Raw genomic sequence first — 19,953 nt, forward strand, 5'->3', positions numbered from 1 at the left:
AATCTTCCTCCATTAAAGGAAAAAAATGTGGGTGAGAAGAAGAGGGCAGAAAAGCTCAAGGGCAGAAAGGCTCAATCTTTCCTCTTGTATGTCCTTTCTCTGCTTTCCTAGGACATCTTTTTCATCTATTGATATTTGAAAACCTTAGTTGAGAATTTTATGTCATTCAAAGGCTTAGAACCACTGCATTTTACAATAATCTCTATTATTATAATTGCTATAATCTAAAATGTTCTCTGCATTGAAAAACTTAAAGCTGCAAATATGGTTTTTACCTTTTTCCAATGGGGGAGTCTTGTCCAATTCCATAAGCCAGGAGAGCTGCAGATGGTTCATGAATTAACCGCAAAACATTAAACCCAGCAGCTCGGGCTGCTTCCCTGTGGACAACTTGCTTTTAATGAATTTCATATCAAACATCTTCAAGTCTACATTTTAGAAATGTTCCGCTAAAGATTTTATGCAATAGCAAGTAAGATTTCCTAAGTAGAACATGAGCAGTAATGAGCTTTAGATGCAAGATAACAGAACACAAGAAATGGATATAATTCTGAAAGAGATCACTTTCCATTTAAAATAATAATGTTCAGAGTCTTTTTTCTTAACAAAGAAAATGGCATGTGCTTATATTGAACAAGGAAAAGAAAGCTCTCAAAACGCCCATGTTATAAACTTAATGAAGAGATTAAGACAAATTTATAATACATTTTGCAATTTTTCAATTTTTTTAAACATCACAGTTTTAAACATCCCCCAAATTCAAGTAAACAAAGCAATTTTCTGCCCCAGAAGCAACTGAGATGCTTTGCAAAGCCCCTGTGGAACTCTATCCCACAAGCAAAGGCATACATTCTAGAATAATCAATTACATCTGCTTAATGACCTACAAAAACTAAATGCAACTTTTTGTTTAGATATTAAGATCTAAGGTGAATAAATACTTGCAAACATATTCTAAAATTGCATACTTTTTGTAATTCTACCATAAATCCTAATTACATAAAACTAAAGTGAAGTTATTCATAAATAAAACTTAACCTCGTAATTAAAAACATTTCCAATCAAAACAGCTAAGAAAGTAAATCTAATTTTATGTTCTCTTGCCATTTCATAAAAGATAGGAAAAATTTATGATTAACATACTTTTTACCATACTATTTACAAAAACACAAACACATATTTACAATACAGTTTTATTGCCCAAAAGGTATTCAAATTCAATTTTACTTTTTACTATGTGGTGATGTTGTGAAACTTGTATTTAACTAAGCAAATAATGATAAACCCATATTATACTTACCCAAGAGCATTTTTTTGCTTTTCTCCAAAATCAAATGGAACAGTAATAACTACGTCATTTGCATCTGAGCCCAAGACAGAATGTGCTGTTTCTGTATATTAAAACAATATAAAAATAAATTCTGATGACACAAAAATATGCCAAGTGATGAGGTTTTTCGATTTGCAGCAAAGATCTCATCACTATAAAGTTTTTGCAGTACACTCGATTGTCCCACACTACTGATTTTCTTCTCTTGCTCTCTTAAATCATACACTACTTTTTGTGGTTTTGGTCTAGTTTGTGGATGCAGAACTAGGTACTTTCCAAAGTGCCTGGCTCTTAGACTTCAAAGTTTCAACCATCTTCTTAATTAGACTGGTTTCATTGAGAATGAGCTTCTAATGTGTCAATGTAAAGACAAACAGCAGAATTTTAGTTTAACACATTACAGGGATGCCTTATATCCTACAAGTTCAAAACATAATTCCAGAGGTAATGTGAGCTTTATAAATAATCTACTCCAAAATTTCCTAAATGGATCAAAAAAATGCATCACTTAGCTCCAGCCCTCACCTGAAGTGGTGATGAAACCAGACCTACTCACTGCCTAAATATTGTTGACAGTGTACTGTCAATCTTAAAGAGAGAGATATAATATTCGCTCTTCATTGCATTTGACCACTTCATCTTAGGAAGTTTTGAAAATTCTAATCTAGTCCAATCCATTTACATTACTTATAGGGAAACCAAAGTCAGGGAAAGTAAGTCATTTAACCAGGGTCACATGGCCAATTAGTGGCCCAGTCAGATACAGAGTTTAGGTGTCCTTATTGCTAATCTGCTCAATCACCTGATTCTCCCCAGGACAAGAAAACATATCTAACTTTTTTTTTTTTTGTATTTTTCTGAAGCTGGAAACGGGGAGAGACAGTCAGACAGACTTCCGCATGCGCCCGACCGGGATCCACCCGGCACGCCCACCAGGGGCGACGCTCTGCCCCTCCGGGGCATCGCTCTGCCGCGACCAGAGCCACTCTAGTGCCTGGGGCAGAGGCCAAGGAGCCCTCCCCAGCGCCCGGGCCATCTTTGCTCCAATGGAGCCTTGGCTGTGGGAGGGGAAGAGAGAGACAGAGAGGAAGGAGGGGGTGGGGGTGGAGAAGCAAATGGGCGCTTCTCCTATGTGCCCTGGCCAGGAATCGAACCCGGGTCCCCCACACACCAGGCCGACGCTCTACCGCTGAGCCAACCGGCCAGGGCCTATCTAACTTTTAAAGGTCAACTCTTAAAAGATTTTCTCCTTGGCTCAATACCTTTCATTTTACTAAATATCAGCCTGGCAACATCTTCAGGGTTAACAAATTTTGTTTCTTCTCCAGTATCTATTTTATATCGTAATTTCCCATTTTTTTCCATGACCTATAAAGGAAATTATAAGTGTGTTAAATAAGGAATAATTATAATAAAAATACAAAGTTCCAAACCAACATTATAGGTTAGCACCTTAGCAATTACTTAGTATAATAGGGAAGTAATAATAGAACCATACTCACTAAACATTTACTTTCTGTGATGTATTTCTGAGCCTGTGGGTCATCAGAGCTGTCCATAAAGATAAAGATAGTTAAGTATTAAAATCAGTATTGTTCATATGTAAGCTTTAAAAAACACTCTATTTTTCAAAACCACTGAACAAACACAAAAATATAAACAAAATTAAGTTGCTTAATATTAAAAACTTCAAGTATTCAGATGATAGGATTAAATGTATGGGTATTTACAATGCTCTATTAACAAAGTGTTAATCTTTGCTTTTGAAAGTAAACTTGTCCTGATTTTGCTATTGATATGCTATACATTTGATGGTGATTTATGATTTTGTCATATACTCTCACATCTGTAATCCTGAAGACCCAACCACTGAGATAAAAAGGACAAAGAAGGTAAGATTGCAAATTAAGGTCAAACCAGCATGCCTAATACCGTAAGTATGAATCAGTACTATAAATAGATCGCTCTATAATATCCTAAACTGGGTACTAAATAAATGTGCATGGCAGTGAAAAAAATTACTGTGTTAAATTGCTCAAAATAGTAATACCAACTTATTCAGACTATGTTTTCACATTTATTACCTTACTTGATCTTCACAATACCTAAATGGAGTTAATTTGACAGGTATCAATTTAGCAGTAACAGGTACATAGAGGGTCAATGACTTACAAGCTATTAAGGGGCAGAGTCAGTATTTGATCCTAGGTCTTCTCTAAAAGGGTGTGGTTGTTCACACTTTACTTGACTGCCATGGAGTAAGATGGTGTATGATTTAAGTACCTCTACCCCTTGGGCAAAAATAGGAGTGTTTGATCCTTGGCTTAAATTCATCCAAAAATTAAGATGAAGTAAATCCTTCCCCTAAACCCTTCCTGCTAGGGCAGTGGTAGTCAACCTGGTCCCTACCGCCCACTAGTGGGCATTCTAGCTTTCATGGTGGGTGGTAGCGGAGCAACCAAAGTATAAATAAAAAGATAGATTTAACTATAGTAAGTTGTTTTATCGAGATTTATTCTGCCAAACTTAGCAAAAATCCGACATAAAGTACTTGTTAAGTAATTATTATTATATGTTTTAACTTGCTGTAACTCTGCTTTATAAATTTTATAGTTACTTCTCTACTTTATAAATCACCATTACTGTGGAACTGGTGGGCAGTTAGAAAATTTTACTAACAACAGAGATACAAAAGTGGGCAGTAGGTATAAAAAGGTTGATTACCCCTGTGCTAGGGGATGTGTCTATCCTGTTCAGAGAACAGTCTTAAATGTTTAATAAAAGCTAGTCTTAAATGTTTAATAAGAGCTAAAACTTAACAATGGCCAATTGCTGAAGGGTCACTGACATCTGGTGAACCTACTCTCTATAAATAAGATAAAGACAAAGAGGTTTAAAATCAACCCAATTCCTCATACTTTCTTCTCTATCACCTAAAAACTGGTAGAGAGGAAATAAGTAGGTAGTTTGCCCAAAGTCACACGGTAACTGATGGCAGTAATGGCCAGAATCCAGATCTTCAATGCAAAGTTAAGTATTCTTTTCACTGAATCCTCCTTTCTTTCTTTTCTAAACCCAATATTTAAACTACATCCTGGACAAATATTTTAAGAAAATAAAAGTGTGCCCATAGTAATTTTTTGCGCTAATATTAAAGTCTGTGCACAATATTTACTACTCGGTTTTCTTTAGAATAGAATTTAAGCCAATCAGGATAATTTATCCTATTATGTGTAGCCTACCTACCACTCAAATATTTTCTGGGAAAGGATATTTTATGGAATTTACAGAACTCTTAGAAATGGAAAATTATTTCTCAACTGCTATGCAAAGAGGGCATCACTTATGTGAAGGCAGAAAGCACACATAGCTCTTGGGACCACGTATTGGCAAGACCCTGGAGATTAGCTAGCAGAAAAGCAGAAAGCAGAGAATGCAGGCGACAATAAATGATCACGGATAGCGCCGGGAAGTAGCGAACTGACCCACAGCTACATACAAGGAAAAACTTTATTTGTCCACATTAGGATTAATTATGCAACAGAACAACAAAGGGTGGTGGGAGGCTGGTATACATAGCACCTCATTTACATCAATGTTTTTTAGGAGGCAGAGCATCAATCCTACTACTGTATCACCTTTACCACAACAATGCCATTTTCTCTTCCTCCTTTCCTTAAATGTCTCTCGCACAGTGAACAGGTCCTTGGATCTCACACACACCAGCGCTGATGTCCTACAGGTCTTTCTCACTACTGTCACAGTATGGTGCCTTCCATGTGTGAAGGCGTTTTTACATTTCTGTTCATTTGACCCTCACAACATTCTGCAAGGTAGATAACATAGTTTCTAGTTTCCCACTTTATAGGGGAGGATCCTGAGTTACAGAATGGTGATATGACCCACCTAAGGATACACAGGTAGTAATGGTGGGGCCTAGAGCTTAGGCAGGATTTCTGGACTTGCTTTCTTTCATACAATGTCCCCTTATTACAACTTCCTTCCTCTCAACTATATTTTGCCTATTTTTCTGTTTACTTCTTTAAGACCTTTACCTTTAGTTTTATTCCCACATTAAGGTTACTTCACCAATTAGCTTTTCACAATGCTACCTACCTTCAAAGTTTAACTCCAGTTTAGCACTTCCCTTATCTCAAATATATCCTTGTCTCTGTATTTTGCTACCCTTAACAGATTCTTCACCAAGTACTTGCCTGTTTTTCCAAAAAGTCTACCTACCTACATTAGTGTTATCTAGTAATAACTGACATATATCCCTCCATATAATGGCCTAAAACAATTCAAATGATTTGTCAATGTAACTGGGACAGTAGAACCCAGGAGGTCTAACTAGATTTCAGTGTATGCTACCCTAGCTGCCCCTACATTTGTCACCCACTCATCAGAGCAGCTCACTTGCTATTTATTCATGGTCCCAGGTATGTTTCCATTGTTGTTCTGTTTCTTCAATTATTTGTATTTCCAGCATTAAGCACCCAAGCCTACAAAATATAAAACCTCTCCCAATATGGTTTTTTTGTCTCTAGATTGAAGAAAAACTTTTTAAATTAAAAGTATGGCTCAACATCTGTTTACATCCCAAAGGGTGTGTTTTTTGGGGGGTAACGGAACCTATCTGTTTAGTTTGTGCCTAAAAGAAGTTATCTACTACAGGTGGTCTGGTGGTCTTTATTAACACTACCTTCAACTGTCCCCAAAGCTGTTCTCTTCCACTATATGCCACTAACTAGGTGACCTTTTGTCTGCACCATGTGAGAAAAAATGACTTTGCAAAGTTCCCTAGAAGGAAAGTTTTCTAGGGCTTGTCTTTTGTAACACGAGACAGAAACAAGGCTAACAGAAAAGAATGAAATTAGTGAAAAGCAGTTGGGAAACTGATATCCAAATTCTTTTTATGATGTTCAAATAGCAACCCAAACTTAAAGATGTATATTTATGCATGTAAGGGACCCAAATAAGATGAAATGCAAAGAATTTACTTATATTTAATATTTTATAAAACAACCAATATCTTATTATATTAATGTGAATCGTAACACAATTGTGGTTCCCTATCTGTTCTGAATTATATCCTTATAGAGACTATTAAATAGAAGGAAAGATGGTTTGCCTACTGAATGATTACTAGTAGCTATGTCCTAGACACAGCAGTGAAAATGAGAGACAGGTATAAATACAACAGGTTGTGTTGATGGTAGTCTTGAGTATAGAGGAATTAAAAAGAAATGAAGACTTTAAACTCCAGAAAGCAGTCAAGTTAAACAAATATTCAAGCAACGAGGTAATCATGGTAGACAACCATAATTCTATATCGTGTCAACTAATGCACCTCACCCTCGCCTCACGTTGGCTAAGGTCATAAACGTGAATTACTCACATGTGTATAGTGCTTTTAAACTTTTAACCCTTTCACATCTATTAGCCATTTGATCCTCACAACAACCCTGTGAGGTAGGCAGGTCAGGAACTGTTATGTTACCCAGTTCCCATTTTACTGATGAGGAAACTGGTGTAGAGAGGTAAACTAAACTGCCTCACGTCAGTGACAAAGCCTGGGCTAACTAGCTCTCTGAACTTGGTTCCGTCTGTTTTCCGTTAGGCCACCTCTCACATATCTGAAGTCTTTCAGTTAGTGGAGAAGTTTGGGAAAAGCAACTAGCACGGATATCCCTACTCCTCTGAGTATTTAGGCTCATCCATTCTTTTTTCTGAGGAAATGGAAAAAGAGCCAGGGTACCAAAAGGCAAGTGCTGGATCTGGGCTTCTATCAGTTCAGGATATACAGCCTTTTATAATCAGTTCCTAACTTTTGGTATTTGAAATTAACCTCTGAAGCAATTTTTCAAGCCCTAGCTGAAAAGCACCGGTTGCCTCTTCCACCGCTGTCGCCAAGCGTCTGACTGCGATTACGGCATCCCTGCGGAGCTCGTTGGCTGTGTCTTGCTGAGCACTGGCTTCCTCACCAATAGCAATCAGCCTGTCCAGTTTTTCTTCCTCACGCTTTGAAAGTTCTCGGGCCAACCTCCTGTTTTCTGCCAATTCAGCTGCAATAGTCCTGGCCACTGACCGCCTTCTTCGTCTTGCCCACCTTGGAGGGGGCTCGTTGGTCAAAGGCCTGACCCCACCAAAAACATAAGGAACTCCGGAGGAGGACATTGGAGGAGGCTGTTGTGTGGAGGCCACCCCAGGAGTGTTTCGGCTGGTGCAGGGACTGGGCTCACCGGACACACCCAGTCTGGTCATGGGGCTGCTCTGACAGGGAGCAACTGCACCTCTGAAAAGGTGGTGGGAGCTGCTGTAGCTGGGGGTCCCTTGAGAGCACCCTGAAAAACAAAGCAACAATGTTGCAGAGAGGACATTCCTGCTCAGGGAATGCATGGAGCTAGCAGCACAGTTGAAAGACAATTACCAAACTGTGGTCATTATTGGAAAGGCCTCTTTCCAAAAGGGACTGGGAGAAATGCATTTTCTTAATCTGGACATTCTAGCCCATTGAAGTATTACCTCCAAAACCTCCCCTTACCTTCTTGAGCCCTTTCTACTTAATTATCCAACCCACTCTATATCCACAAATGCCTAAGGACCCATTATAAATAACACTAAAATAGTTTGGTTCTAAAAAGTACTTCTATGTTTAAAGAATTGTAATACCTTACCTAACTAGGGTCATAGCTTTTAAATACCTGGAGCCCTTTATCTTACCATTAGGTTTTTTAAAAAGGGCAAGGGACCAAAACAGGGATGATGCTGAAAAGAACATAATCCAAACATACAGTGCTGTTTAGAACCAAGTGACTCTGGGACCCCCGTCCTTCACGTTTGGGAATTACCTGCACCTGAGGATTCATCCCAGGAGTCCTCAAGGTCACTGGTTTCTCGCCTCTGGTCACTGACTCGCAGTTGACAATCCTCATCAGGTTCCTCAACTGTTTTCAAGGCAGGCTGATGATCTGCTGCTGCCTGAGTCCTTTTTGCTCTCAGAATGCTGGTTCCCTCTTCCCCTGGAGTGTCAGGGGCCACTGAGGTCTGATCATAGTGCTTGGCCCAAGCAGCATCCTCCATTAAGTTGTCTGGATCAGTCACTACCTGATTCCGGAGAAGCTGATCCAATGTATCATAAAACGGACAGTGTGGTGGGTCACCCATACTTGTGGCATGGGCAACATATGCCTTTAAATATAATGCCTTCAACACTTTAAACTTGGAGCGGCACTGGCGTTCGGTGCGGCGGAAGCCTTCCTGCTGCATTCGCTTAGACACAGCCTGATAGACATCTGCATTATGATGCATAGTCTGGAGGCGTTGAATATACTCTGCCTCGCCTAGTATGGAGAGAAGAGTTCGAGTCTCCTGTCTGGACCACCGGATGCCAGCACTGCTATTGGAACTGGCCATAGTGAACTGGGAAGGAAAGCTATCTGAAGAAAGCTCCTGGGCAGCAAGGTGCAAATCAGAAGGCGAGGGGAAGCTCTGGGTGCTTTCAGTCTATATCCAGGAGCCAGCAGATTCTTCCCTTTCAGGGATAATTGCTGAGAAGCCAGGTCCAAGGACCAAATTTCTGGCTGGAAGGCCACAGGGGAATGAGAGTTACAGGAAGGGTATAAGGATAATTGTGGCAGCAAGTTAAGCAGTGCTACCTGTAAGTAGGTCACAAATAGGCAGGATGCCAAGACTGAGAAAGCCCAACTTTGGGAATTTATGCAGGATGGACACTGGACCAGGGGCTAAAAAGGGACTTACTGACTTGAAAACAAGGGGACTGGCTCCTCCACCAAGGCCAGAATGCTTCCAAGGCTGAAATCTAGTACAACTGTGTATCTGTAAAAATCATCATTGTCTTGTAAGTAGACAGACGGAGGTGGAAAATACCTGGAGCATAAGGCAGCTTACTTTGGACAAGTGCTAGCAGGACCATGGTGTGGCAGTGTGTCTAAAGGGCACTCATCCCTCACTAACCTTGGCCTCAGCAGTATGCTGTGACTATGTATTACCCATCTGACTGTCAGTCACCATTGCATTCTTTCATTAAAAGATAACTTTTAGGGCCAGAAAAGGAAGCTTAAAGTAATACAAAGTTTTCTGCATAATATAGCAGACAACCACATCATCACTCTAACCGCCTGCCCCCAAACAGCAGCATAAAACAAATATGGCTATCAGTAGACAGATCTAGGGACAAGTTCTATATTTTGACTGTTATCAATGCCAGTATCTAGTTGTGACACCACACTAAAATTTTACAAGATGTTATCTATCATTGGGAGAAAGTGGTATATCCACTTGTACGCAGCATCTTATTGCAATATTTTTTTTATGCAACAGTATTACAATACTCAAAATAAAAAATTCAATAAAAAAGAACATGGCTGCTAACATTCATCTGTAACTCCCTCCTTTTTTCTCAGAATTTATAATTTGAACATCTCTGACACCAATTAATTTATCATAAAAATTTGAATTCTTTCTAAAATACTATGGTTTTTGGCTTAGGGAATTGCTATCCTAAGGAGAAAAAATGTCAAGTTCAGATTAACTACACACAGGTAAGGGATAATAAAAATTATCTGTATGTATAAAAAATAAGTATTAAATTAAATTTATTATCTTAAAATCAACATAAGAAAATTTCTATTTAAATTTGCAACCAAATAACATATAAAGGCAACAACCCGGGCTAAGGCTTAGAACTCCTGAACTTTAGTCCTATCTAGTTCACTCCCCTAACAAATTTAAGAATACCTAACTTCTATGTGTCTTGATTTTCTCATCCATAATTGGGGAGGGTTACCAAGCTTACAGGAATTTGAGAGGATTAAATAAAATAATAGATGTGAAAGCCCTTTGAAAACTTAAAAACACTGTATCAAGCATTATTCTTCCAGTGAAAATGAAACTCCCTAATTACTACGGTAATCTATAATTTGAGGAGACATGAGTTTGGGGAAGCAGGAGTTTTAATCTTTTAATTAAAGTTACAACAGATGATTAACCTGATTCTTACTTAAGATATTAATTAAGCTGTTCCTCTAGTGATTAAATTTGTAAACCACTGGAAAAGTTAGTTTCCAGAAAGTGTCACAGAAGGACCTGAGAAGAAAACTGTAGTGTCTACATAAATTATGACCAAATGTAACAGATTTAGCAAAAATTGACTGCAGTGTAAAGAAATTCTGTAAATTCCCACAGAATCTGTGAAGTTCCCCAAGTAAAAAATATAAAAATGTACAAAGTCCAAATACCACCTCTGAACGATACAAACTGTCAAAACTAAAGGAATGTTGGCATTTATCAATACAAACAGACCTGCCAGCAAGAAACAAATGTCTGAGTAAATCCCATCCTTGAGAAGACTAAACACTAGTTATTAAAAACAAACAAAAAACCCAAACCCAGTCTACTGGGGTACTCTTTGAAATGACTCTGTCATAAAAAACAACAAAAAAATAAATGGTGTTTCTAGTTTCACTCCACATTGCGCTAAGAATGTATAAACACATTTTCATTACCATTCATAAAAATACTATTTTATTCCATACCTTCTGCCAAGGATCTGCTTTACTTTCATTACTGTATTTGAAATATTTCTTATTCTACTATGTTTTGCTGCCAATCCAACAACCTGAAAAAGAGCAATATATTACAATGCGTGGAATTTTTTACTTATTTCAAAGCACAAAAATGAGGGGGAATAGTACCTCTTCATTTTCTAAGTAAGCAACAATAGCTGGAGTAACTCTGTCACCTGCATCATTTGCAACCACATCAGCCCGGCCATCCTGGAGAAAAGTACATAACTACATTAGTTATTTTGAATGAAATGTATAGTCTCATTAGACACATTCAGAAATATGCGGGCCAATGTTACTTTGCCATATATGTGGGAAGAAAAATGACTCTACTAATATTTTAAACTAGTAAGTTTAATTGCCACTATTAATTTCCTTTTTTTTTTTTTTTGTCTTCTATGCATAGTCAATACTATTGGGACAAACATAACTTTTCTACACCCAATAATGACAAGTCTTATTATTAGGCCATCCTTCCTACTTCTCCTCCTTCCTCTGCAAATACACCTTTCATTCCTTTTCTACATATGATGAATGGACTTACAGGCCATTTGACATTTAAACGCGAGACTAGTGTCAGGGGAGTTCAGTATTACTATACCTTCCGCCTCCTCATTGTTGAAAGTAAGGCCACAACTCTTTGTTAAACTCTCTTAATTTCTAGAAAGACCAAGTCAGTAGACCACGCACCATTAACTCGCTTCACACGTTGCGCGGGATCAACAGCTCCAATTCCAGATCGCGGCCACCCCACCCATTCCTGGCAAACGTCCAGATACCTACACTCCAGAAACCGCGGCTACCATCTCCCCTAGACCGCCGCGGGTTTCCTACGGCCCTGACATCCCCGGGACCGCCCCCACCCCCACCCCCGGCCAGCAGCGCCCACGACTTCCCCGAGACCCCTCTGGGCCTCCCGCGGCCCTGACGTCCCTGGGACCCCGCGCGCCGGCGTCGTCACGATCCTCCGCCAGGGCGCAGCCGACTTTCCGGGGGCGCAGGGAACGAGACCACGTCCACCCGACCCTTAGCCTCAAAACTTCACCGCAGTAACTCCTCCCAGCGCGACGTTCCTAGGCCGGACACACGCGGTTCACAACGCCGTAGGTAACTAAAGGACCTGGCCCCACACTCAGAGAACGGGGTAGCTGACATTAGGCCCGTTGTCCAGCCCCCAATTTCCTCACCTTATAGACAGCGACACAGGCTGATGTGCAGCCCAGGTGAACTCCGATGGCCGCCATTAGGCGGCAGAGACGGCGGCAACAGTAAAGAGTAGTCCCTCACTGGCTACAAGTCTCCGGTTCCCAGTAGCCCCATCAGGCACCGCGGAGACTTCACGTTCCCGCCCGCCCACAGCGTCCGGTCCAAACGCCGCGGCCTCGCTAGTTATCACCAATCAGCGTGAAGGTCCCGCCTCTCACACGGAGAGCCGACGAATAGCTTTAGTGCGTCTCTCCCCACCCTACTGAAGTGACACAGCGTGTGCTGTAGCGCGCACGCGCCAGTTGAGATGGGAGAGGAAAAGGCTCCTTCGCTCCGCTCCTTTAGTAAGAACCAATGGAAATTGTGGGTTGAGTTGCGTCATTTGCCCTAGCAACTTCGGGCTCTCTCTGCTTGGCAGCGTCCAGTAGCCGAGTCCGGCGATAGCGTCGGGGCTGCCTGTGGGTTCAGGTGGCCGAGGCCTTTAGAGCTGCTCGCTCAACATGTGGTGCGCGAGTCCAGCCGCAATGATGGCCTTTTGCGCCGGGCTTTGGGTCCCTAATCTGGTGCCTGCGCAGGGCCAGGGGGCCGGGAGGCAGCCGGGGACCGACTGTGAAGGTGAGCGGTGTGTGACCAGCTTGCATGACGGTGGCACTGCGCTGCAGCTCAGCTTTTGTCGTCTTTGGCTTCTTCAGGCACTGGCTATAAATAAGGTTTCACTCAGGAAACGTGGTCGCTGCCACTGGTTTCCTATCGCCTTCGCCCGAGCCTAGGCAGAAGTTCCAGTCGGGCCCGCTGACACCTTGAGGCCGCTCCTCCTGGTCTTGCTGTGACAAACTGCGCAGTCAAGCCTGGTGGGTTTGGATCTGGAGTCGAGCATGGGCAAACGCAGCTAGAGCAGACGACCCTGGCACCGAATTGATTCAGCCGCACCTATCCGGCGGAATTTGCCTCTCCTTGCACAGGAGATGTGTTAAGTTCAAGTCAATTTGCAATTCCCCACAGGAAAATAAAACGTGACACGTGTCTGTAATTGAGTTGAGGTGGCTTAACTAAGGACTACAAGGACATAACTGATGTTTATTATGATTACAGGGAAAAGTAGCTTTACAAAGGAGTATGTTAACTCCTTTAGAGGAGGGATACAGAACGATTCCTTTTCAGTTCACGGTATCTCAGCTGTGGACTTGAAGTAAGAACACGTCTCCGCTGGCTCTGTGGCAGACTTACCTCGTTCCGGCAAAATCAGCGTGATATCTCCTTTAGATGACTATTAACAGGAAAGATAATTAGCTACACTAGCTTCCTCTTCCTGAAGTAGTATCACTTACCTTCGTGTTTCATTTATTGAAATAATGTAAATGTGTATCCAGACCCTTCTGTAGGCTTGCAATCTATCATTACTTAATAGGAAATTGTAAAATCACAGTTATGTGTTGAATAAATGAGTAGGGATAGTCTGTAATAAAGCTTTGAGATTTGAGTCCAGTATTCTCTCAGACCTGCAATAATTAAACTTTTCTCCGGAAACTAAAAATATCTACCTGATGTAATTTTTAAAAACTTTATATAGATACAGACATTTGTTAAGTTGTAATTTTGTTTAAAAATAGCTTACAGTTGTGTCCTATACATTTAAAGCAGAATTTGTGAGAAATAAACAATTGATTAGTCATCAGTAGTTTATTTTCTGGAGCTTCTACCTAAAAACATTTCAGAAAAGCCAGAGTATCTGTATTAATTAAATGTGAAGTTTATGCCATCTTTCCTGAATTTACTACAGCACGTTGTGATTTTTGCATGTCTGACTAACCTGGGTGAATATTTCCTTTGTTAGATAAAGAAATTGTAGAATCACAAGCAAGACCCTGGCCAGTTGGCTCAGTGGTAGAGCGGCTCCCTTCCTAGCATGGCCCCAGAGTAGGGGTAGACCCTGTCAAGGCACATGAGGGAGTCTGTCTCTCTATCTTTCCTCATCTCACTTGGAGAAGAAGAAGAAGAAGAAAACAAAAGAATCACTGGCAAAGGAAATACTAGTTTTAGAATAAGAAGAACCAGATTCTAGATCTGGCTTTCTTGCTGCATATGAGTCTTTATCATTAGTAAAATGCTATATTATACATACTTTAAGGTAAAGGTAAGAAACTGATAGTCCATGAGCTACCTGGGACCTATTGAAAGTTCACAAAGCATTTTGAAAAACATTTAAATCAATTGGCTACATTTAAAATCAAAAGACTTAAAAATTAATATTTCTGCCTTTTCTTTTTTCTTTTTTTTTGTATTTTTTTCTGAAGCTGGAAAGGGAGAGGCAGACAGACTCCTGCATGCACCCCATGGGGATCCACTCAGCCCGCCCACCAGGGGGTGACGCTCCGCCCATCCGGGGCATCGCTCTATTGCGGCCAGAGCCACTCTAGCGCCTGGGGCAGAGGCCGTAGAGCCATCCCCAGCGCCCGGGCCATCTTTTGCTCCAATGGAGCCTCGGCTGCGGGAGGGGAAGAGAGAGAGAGGAAGGAGAGAGGGAGGGGTGGAGAAGCAGATGGGCGCCTCTCCTGTGTGCCCTGGGCGGGAATCGAACCTGGGACTTCCACACGCCAGGCCGATTCTCTACCACTGAGCCAATTGGCCAGGGCCTATTTCTGCCTTTTCTTAAAAAAAACATGTGATCTGTTAAGACTAGCCTCTGCATCCATGTATTGGGAATTGGCTGGCTGCTCCTTTTAGAAAGGACATCTGCTCTCCAGGTTTTGTTTCTGTCTTTTCTACACTGGGATTTCTTTACCCATTTATTTTGATTGCCTGGTCCCTGTGAATATGTTTCTGAGCACTGTTTTAGGTGATGGGAGGCTTAATGAAATAATATAAACATTTCTAGATCTCTTTAAAAGCATTGTATTCTGTGACTCTTTTAGAACTTTTTATTTTGAAATAATTATAAATTTGCTTATAGGGCTTTTTAATAAAAAAAAAGTCCACAACATAAAAAAATGTTTAATTGGTTGTAGCAATAAATACAGGAAAGGAACTTTAAATTACTCATTTGTTAGGTGATTTATGGTGAGATTATTCTCCTCATGTAAGCCCAAGGAATAAATTTCCATTCTTATCTTGACTTCTCTGTGGTTTAAAACAGTGGTCCCCAACCTTTTTTGGGCCATGGACCGGTTTAATGTCAGAAAATATTTTCATGGACCAGCCTTTCCGGCGTAAAAACTGTGGTATTTTAAAATATAATTGTCGAACTTACAATATTTATTGGGCTAAATTAAAGGAGGAATGAGCATGTCCTCATTATTCAGGCTGTATTTAAATTTGTTATTCTGACAACGTTTCATGTCTGACATTAATATGTAATATGATAGGTTCAGGCTCGCTACCAATCATGAACCTACGACAATAAAAATAAACATGAATCCACTGTGTACTCGTATGCGACTTTATTAGAAGCGTCCTCTTAACATCGCACCAACAACATAACATGAGTAACATCCTCTCTGCCTCCAAACACGTTCCAGTCGCTATAGTAATGTTTAAACATGCCTTAAAAATAAGATATAATACAAAAACAAATATAAAGTGCATGAAAAATACAGCTCACCATTGTTATGAATATTGTAAGTTAAGGGTTATTTATTATAATGTTTATATAGAATGAGAGATAGTAGCCTATCTCTCATAATGCTAAATCAATGGGAGCCCTGAGTTTGTTTCTCTGCAACATGACAGTCCCATCTAGGGGTAATGGGAGACAATGACACCCGAAGTGTGTTGCTTATGTCCAGTCTATTCTGTAATTTTGTTTTGGTTGCTGTCACTGCAGAAAATCCCGCTTCACACAGATAGGATGTCGGAAATGGCAACAGGGTTTTTAGTGCTTTTGTGGTGATCTCAGGGTATTCTGCCATGACTTTAATCCAGAACACCGGCAGAGTTGTAGTCTCAAACATATTTTTAAGGCCACCGTCATTTGCGATCTCCAGTAGTTAATCCTCCTCTTGCATAGACACGCTGGATTCACCTGGTCTGTTGACAAATGGATCGTGGATCCATTCCTTGGCAATTTGTGGGTCTTTTGTGGTTGGGAAGTAGCGTTCAAACTCTTTTAAAAGCAAATACAGGTGATCGTGCTCCAGCTGGGACAATGAAGGCTTGGGCTCAGTCTCTTCCAAAATTCACGTGAATGTTTGAAACATGTCAAATATACCCCTGTTCACGCATCATCCCCACAAATCCAGTTTGGCTTTAAATGCTTCTACTTTATCTGCCAACTTGAAGACAGTTGTCATTTTCCCCTGAAGTGACCGATTGAGTTCATTGAGGAGGTTAAATATGTCACACAAGTAAGTGAGTTTTGCGATCCATTCCTCGTCGCTGAAATGTGCTGCTAGCGGTGACTTTTTTTCTGAGAGAAATCTCTGCAGCGGCTCTCGTAATTCAAACACTCTGGCCAGGGACCTCCCTCGGGATAACCATATAATTTCTGTGTATAAGAGAAGGTGTCTGTGCTCCGCGTTCATTTCCTCACAAAGCTGCTTGAACAGGCGCGAATGAAGGGCGTGTGCTTTGATGTGGTTAATAACTTTAATGACATCATTCAATATGCTGTTAAGTTCCAGTGATATATTTCAGCTATCCAGCATTTCCCTGTGAATGACACAATGCATAGACTTGCATTCAGGTGCAACCTCCTTAATCCGAGTAGTTAAACCAGATATTCTTCCAGTCATGACAGCAGTTCCATCTGTGCATATGACGACACAAAAAGACCATTTCAGTTTTCCTGATATATAGTCATCTAGCGATTGAAATAGTTCTGCAGCTGTGGTTTTGGTTGGCAATGATAGTGCACATACATATCCTCATGCACATACTCTTGATAAAGATAACGCACATAAACAAGTAGCATTGCCTTGTCAATATCTGTAGATTCGTCAACCTGGAGAGCGTACCACGGTGATTTATTAATTCTGTCCAACAATTGTGATTCAATGTCCTCTGCTATTTCCTCAATGCCCCGTGTGACGGTGGTAGCTGAAAGAGGCATCTGTGCTATCTTTTTAACTGCAGCCTCTCCTAGAAGTTCACAACAAATGTCTTTTTTTTTTTTTTTTGTATTTTTTCTAAAGCTGGAAACGGGGAGAGACAGTCAGACAGACTCCCGCATGCGCCCGACTGGGATCCACCCAGCACGCCCACCAGGGGTGACGCTCTGCCCACCAGGGGGCGATGCTCTGCCCCTCCGGGGCATCGCTCTGCCGAGACCAGAGCCACTCTAGCGCCTGGGGCAGAGGCCAAGGAGCCATCCCCAGTGCCCGGGCCATCTTTGCTCCAATGGAGCCTTGGCTGCGGGAGGGGAAGAGAGAGACAGAGAGGAAGGAGGGGGTGGGGGTGGAGAAGCAAATGGGCGCTTCTCCTATGTGCCCTGGCCGGGAATCGAACCCGGGTCCCCCGCACGCCAGGCCGACGCTCTACCGCTGAGCCAACCGGCCAGGGCCCTCACAACAAATGTCTTTAGTGGCTGGATGGATCAATTCTTCACCAATGGTGAATGGCTTCTTAGCCTTAGCAATACGATTAGCCACCAAGTATGATGCTCTCAGTGCACTCGCATTTATTGATGTAGTGGCCACCAGTAATTGTTTCTGTCTTTCTTGTTCATGCTTTTTTCTTTTGAAATACTCAGAAGACTTGTCTTTTAAAGTAGGGTGCTTGGTCTCCAAGTGGCGAAGAAGTTTGAGGGCTTCATTGCCTCATTACTTAGCCGGTCGCCACATATTATGCAGAGTGGCCTTGGTGTGGAGAATCACCAGTTGCAATAAATCCATACTTCAAGTAGGACTCCTGGTATTGTCTGTTAAATGAAGCCTTCTTTTTCTTCGAGGTTGTAGGTTCTTCTTCTGTCTCCTCACTGGCCCTTTTCCACTTCACAAAAAAACTTTCGATGGAATTTTGTTTTTCACTCATTTTGCTAGTTTATGGGTTTTAATTTTAGCAGCAACATATCACATGACCGAGACAAGAATCAAGAGAGTCTTAGATGGAGGTAACAGAGGGAATCTGGTCATTTAAAAAAAATAAAACATCGTTCAGACTTAAATATAAATAAAATGGAAATAATGTAAGTTATTTATTCTTTCTCTGCGGACTGGTACCAAATGGCCCACGGACTGGTATCGGTCCACAGCCCGGTGGTTGGGGACCACTGGTTTAGAACACCACTGACTTCATTCTTTTTCAGAAATTTTCTTGATGGCATCAGTGCTTTTGTCTTGCTTGTGCTTCCTGACTCCGTGTTCACGTGTTCATGGTATCTTTCTCATTCATTTTTTTTTTTTTTTGAAGCAAGAAGCAGGGATGCAGAGAGACAGACTCCTGCATGTGCCCAACCAGGATCCACCTGGTTAGCTCACTAAGGGGCGATGCTCTGCCCATCTAGGGCATTGCTTTGTTGCAACTGGAACCATCCTCAGCGCCTGGGCCAACTTTGCTCCAATGGAGCCTTGGCTGCAGGAGAGGAAGAGAGAGAGAAGAAGGAAAGAGGGAAGGGTGGAGAAGCAGATGGGCACTTCTCCTGTGTGCCCTGGCCGGGAATTGAACCTGGGGCTTCTACACACTGGGCCAATGCTCTACCACTGAGCCAGCTGGCCAGGGTTATTTTTCTGATTTTTTAGCCATGGCTTCAGTATTAGAATTTTCCAGAATTCTGTACTCTGCTCTTCTCTCTTCTCAGTCTACACACTCTTCAGTATAATCAGAATCCACTAACTATAGTCTGATTAATCCCAAATGTTTATATATCTGATCCACCTCATTTTTATTTTTTATTTGCACACTGTTTACAAATATTAGAGGATCAGGGAACGTGCAGATACTCCGGTACTTTCAGCCTTTTGTATAGTGTATTTCCACCAATGAAATAAAAGTTGGTTTTGCTTCTCATTTGCATGATTGAACTACTTTCTTTGACTCGTCATTTGCTTTTCTGATGTTCTTCTTTAATAAAAATAGATCAAATGCTTCTTTTTTATCGCTTCATATTCATTTTGAAATATTGCCTAATTTTTGTGAGCAGTATATTTTTACTTTGTTTTAGTGAGAGCAGGGGTAGCAGAGAGACTCCTGCATGTGCCCCAACCAGGACTCACCCAGCAAGCCCACTAGGGGGTGATGCTCTGCCCATCTGAGGCATTGTTCTATTACTTGGCAACTGAGCTCTTCTTAGCACCTGAGGCGGAGGCCATGGAGCCATCCTCAGCACCCAGGGCCAATGTGCTCCAATTGAGCCTTGGCTACAGGAGGGGGAGAAAGAGAGAGAGAGAGAGAGAGAGAGAGAAAGTGATAGAGGAAGAGGGGAGGGGTAGAGACGCTGATGATCTCTTCTCCTATGGGCTCTGACCAGGAACTAAACCCAGGACGTCCACATGCCAGGATGACACTCTACCACTGAGCCAACTGTCAGGGCCTAATCCAATTGATTACTGAACATTCCACTTAGATATCTTATACCTCAAACTCAACAGTCACAAACCACAATCATCTCCTCGCTTATCAGTCACCAAAACCTGATATGCTTATGATGTCAGTATTGGCCTGGTATGCTAGACTAGACATCTCTTTCTACCTGATTGCCTATGCTCATCAGGCACTGTGTCCATTTCCATTACCTTCTGGTTGACTCTTCTGCAGCTCCACTGCCTAGTTAAGGACATTAATCATTTTTATCTTCCTTACCTACAACAGTAGCATCCTTCCTGCCTTTCTTTCTCCTCTTTAGTCTGGCAGTGTTATCATGTTACTTATTTAATATCTTCCAGTGGTCTCCCACTTTCC

General features: G+C 41.4%; 3 protein-coding genes across 5 annotated transcripts in view; 1 reads left to right on the forward strand and 2 right to left on the reverse strand.

Moving 5' to 3' along the window:
* HSPA14 (heat shock protein family A (Hsp70) member 14) overlaps positions 1-12,259 on the reverse strand; it is a 35,493-nt gene extending 23,234 nt beyond the window's left edge. For both annotated transcript variants that reach the window (XR_010731868.1, XM_066279251.1), the window contains exons 1-7: positions 12,105-12,259; positions 11,047-11,127; positions 10,888-10,970; positions 2,833-2,881; positions 2,593-2,698; positions 1,301-1,391; positions 276-380 (exon numbers count right to left, since the gene is read on the reverse strand). Coding sequence is in view for 1 of the 2 variants with exons in the window: in XM_066279251.1 (XP_066135348.1) it covers positions 276-380; positions 1,301-1,391; positions 2,593-2,698; positions 2,833-2,881; positions 10,888-10,970; positions 11,047-11,127; positions 12,105-12,161 (572 nt within the window). In the remaining variant the exon portion in view is untranslated. The remainder of the gene's footprint in view (positions 1-275; positions 381-1,300; positions 1,392-2,592; positions 2,699-2,832; positions 2,882-10,887; positions 10,971-11,046; positions 11,128-12,104) is intronic.
* MSANTD7 (Myb/SANT DNA binding domain containing 7) lies at positions 4,823-11,102 on the reverse strand. Of its 2 annotated transcripts, none has more exons than XM_066279253.1 (4): positions 11,047-11,102; positions 10,888-10,970; positions 8,188-8,913; positions 4,823-7,674 (listed from the first exon to the last, which is right to left on the reverse strand). In XM_066279253.1, the coding sequence occupies exons 3-4, from the start codon at positions 8,744-8,746 to the stop codon at positions 7,154-7,156; spliced, it is 1,080 nt and encodes a 359-aa protein (XP_066135350.1). In that variant the 5' UTR covers positions 8,747-8,913; positions 10,888-10,970; positions 11,047-11,102; the 3' UTR covers positions 4,823-7,153. The 2 variants fall into 2 exon arrangements, with proteins under 2 accessions (XP_066135350.1, XP_066135349.1); XM_066279252.1 differs by having other exon boundaries at positions 8,182-8,913.
* A 166-nt stretch (positions 12,260-12,425) lies between the features above and the next one.
* Positions 12,426-19,953, forward strand: part of CDNF (cerebral dopamine neurotrophic factor) — a 32,144-nt gene continuing 24,616 nt past the window's right edge. The window contains exon 1 of the mRNA XM_066279628.1: positions 12,426-12,738. Coding sequence (XP_066135725.1) covers positions 12,624-12,738 — 115 coding nt within the window. The 5' untranslated portion in view covers positions 12,426-12,623. The remainder of the gene's footprint in view (positions 12,739-19,953) is intronic.

This window comes from Saccopteryx bilineata, chromosome 5 (assembly GCF_036850765.1).
Source record: "Saccopteryx bilineata isolate mSacBil1 chromosome 5, mSacBil1_pri_phased_curated, whole genome shotgun sequence".
Classification (NCBI taxonomy): Eukaryota; Metazoa; Chordata; class Mammalia; order Chiroptera; family Emballonuridae; genus Saccopteryx; species Saccopteryx bilineata.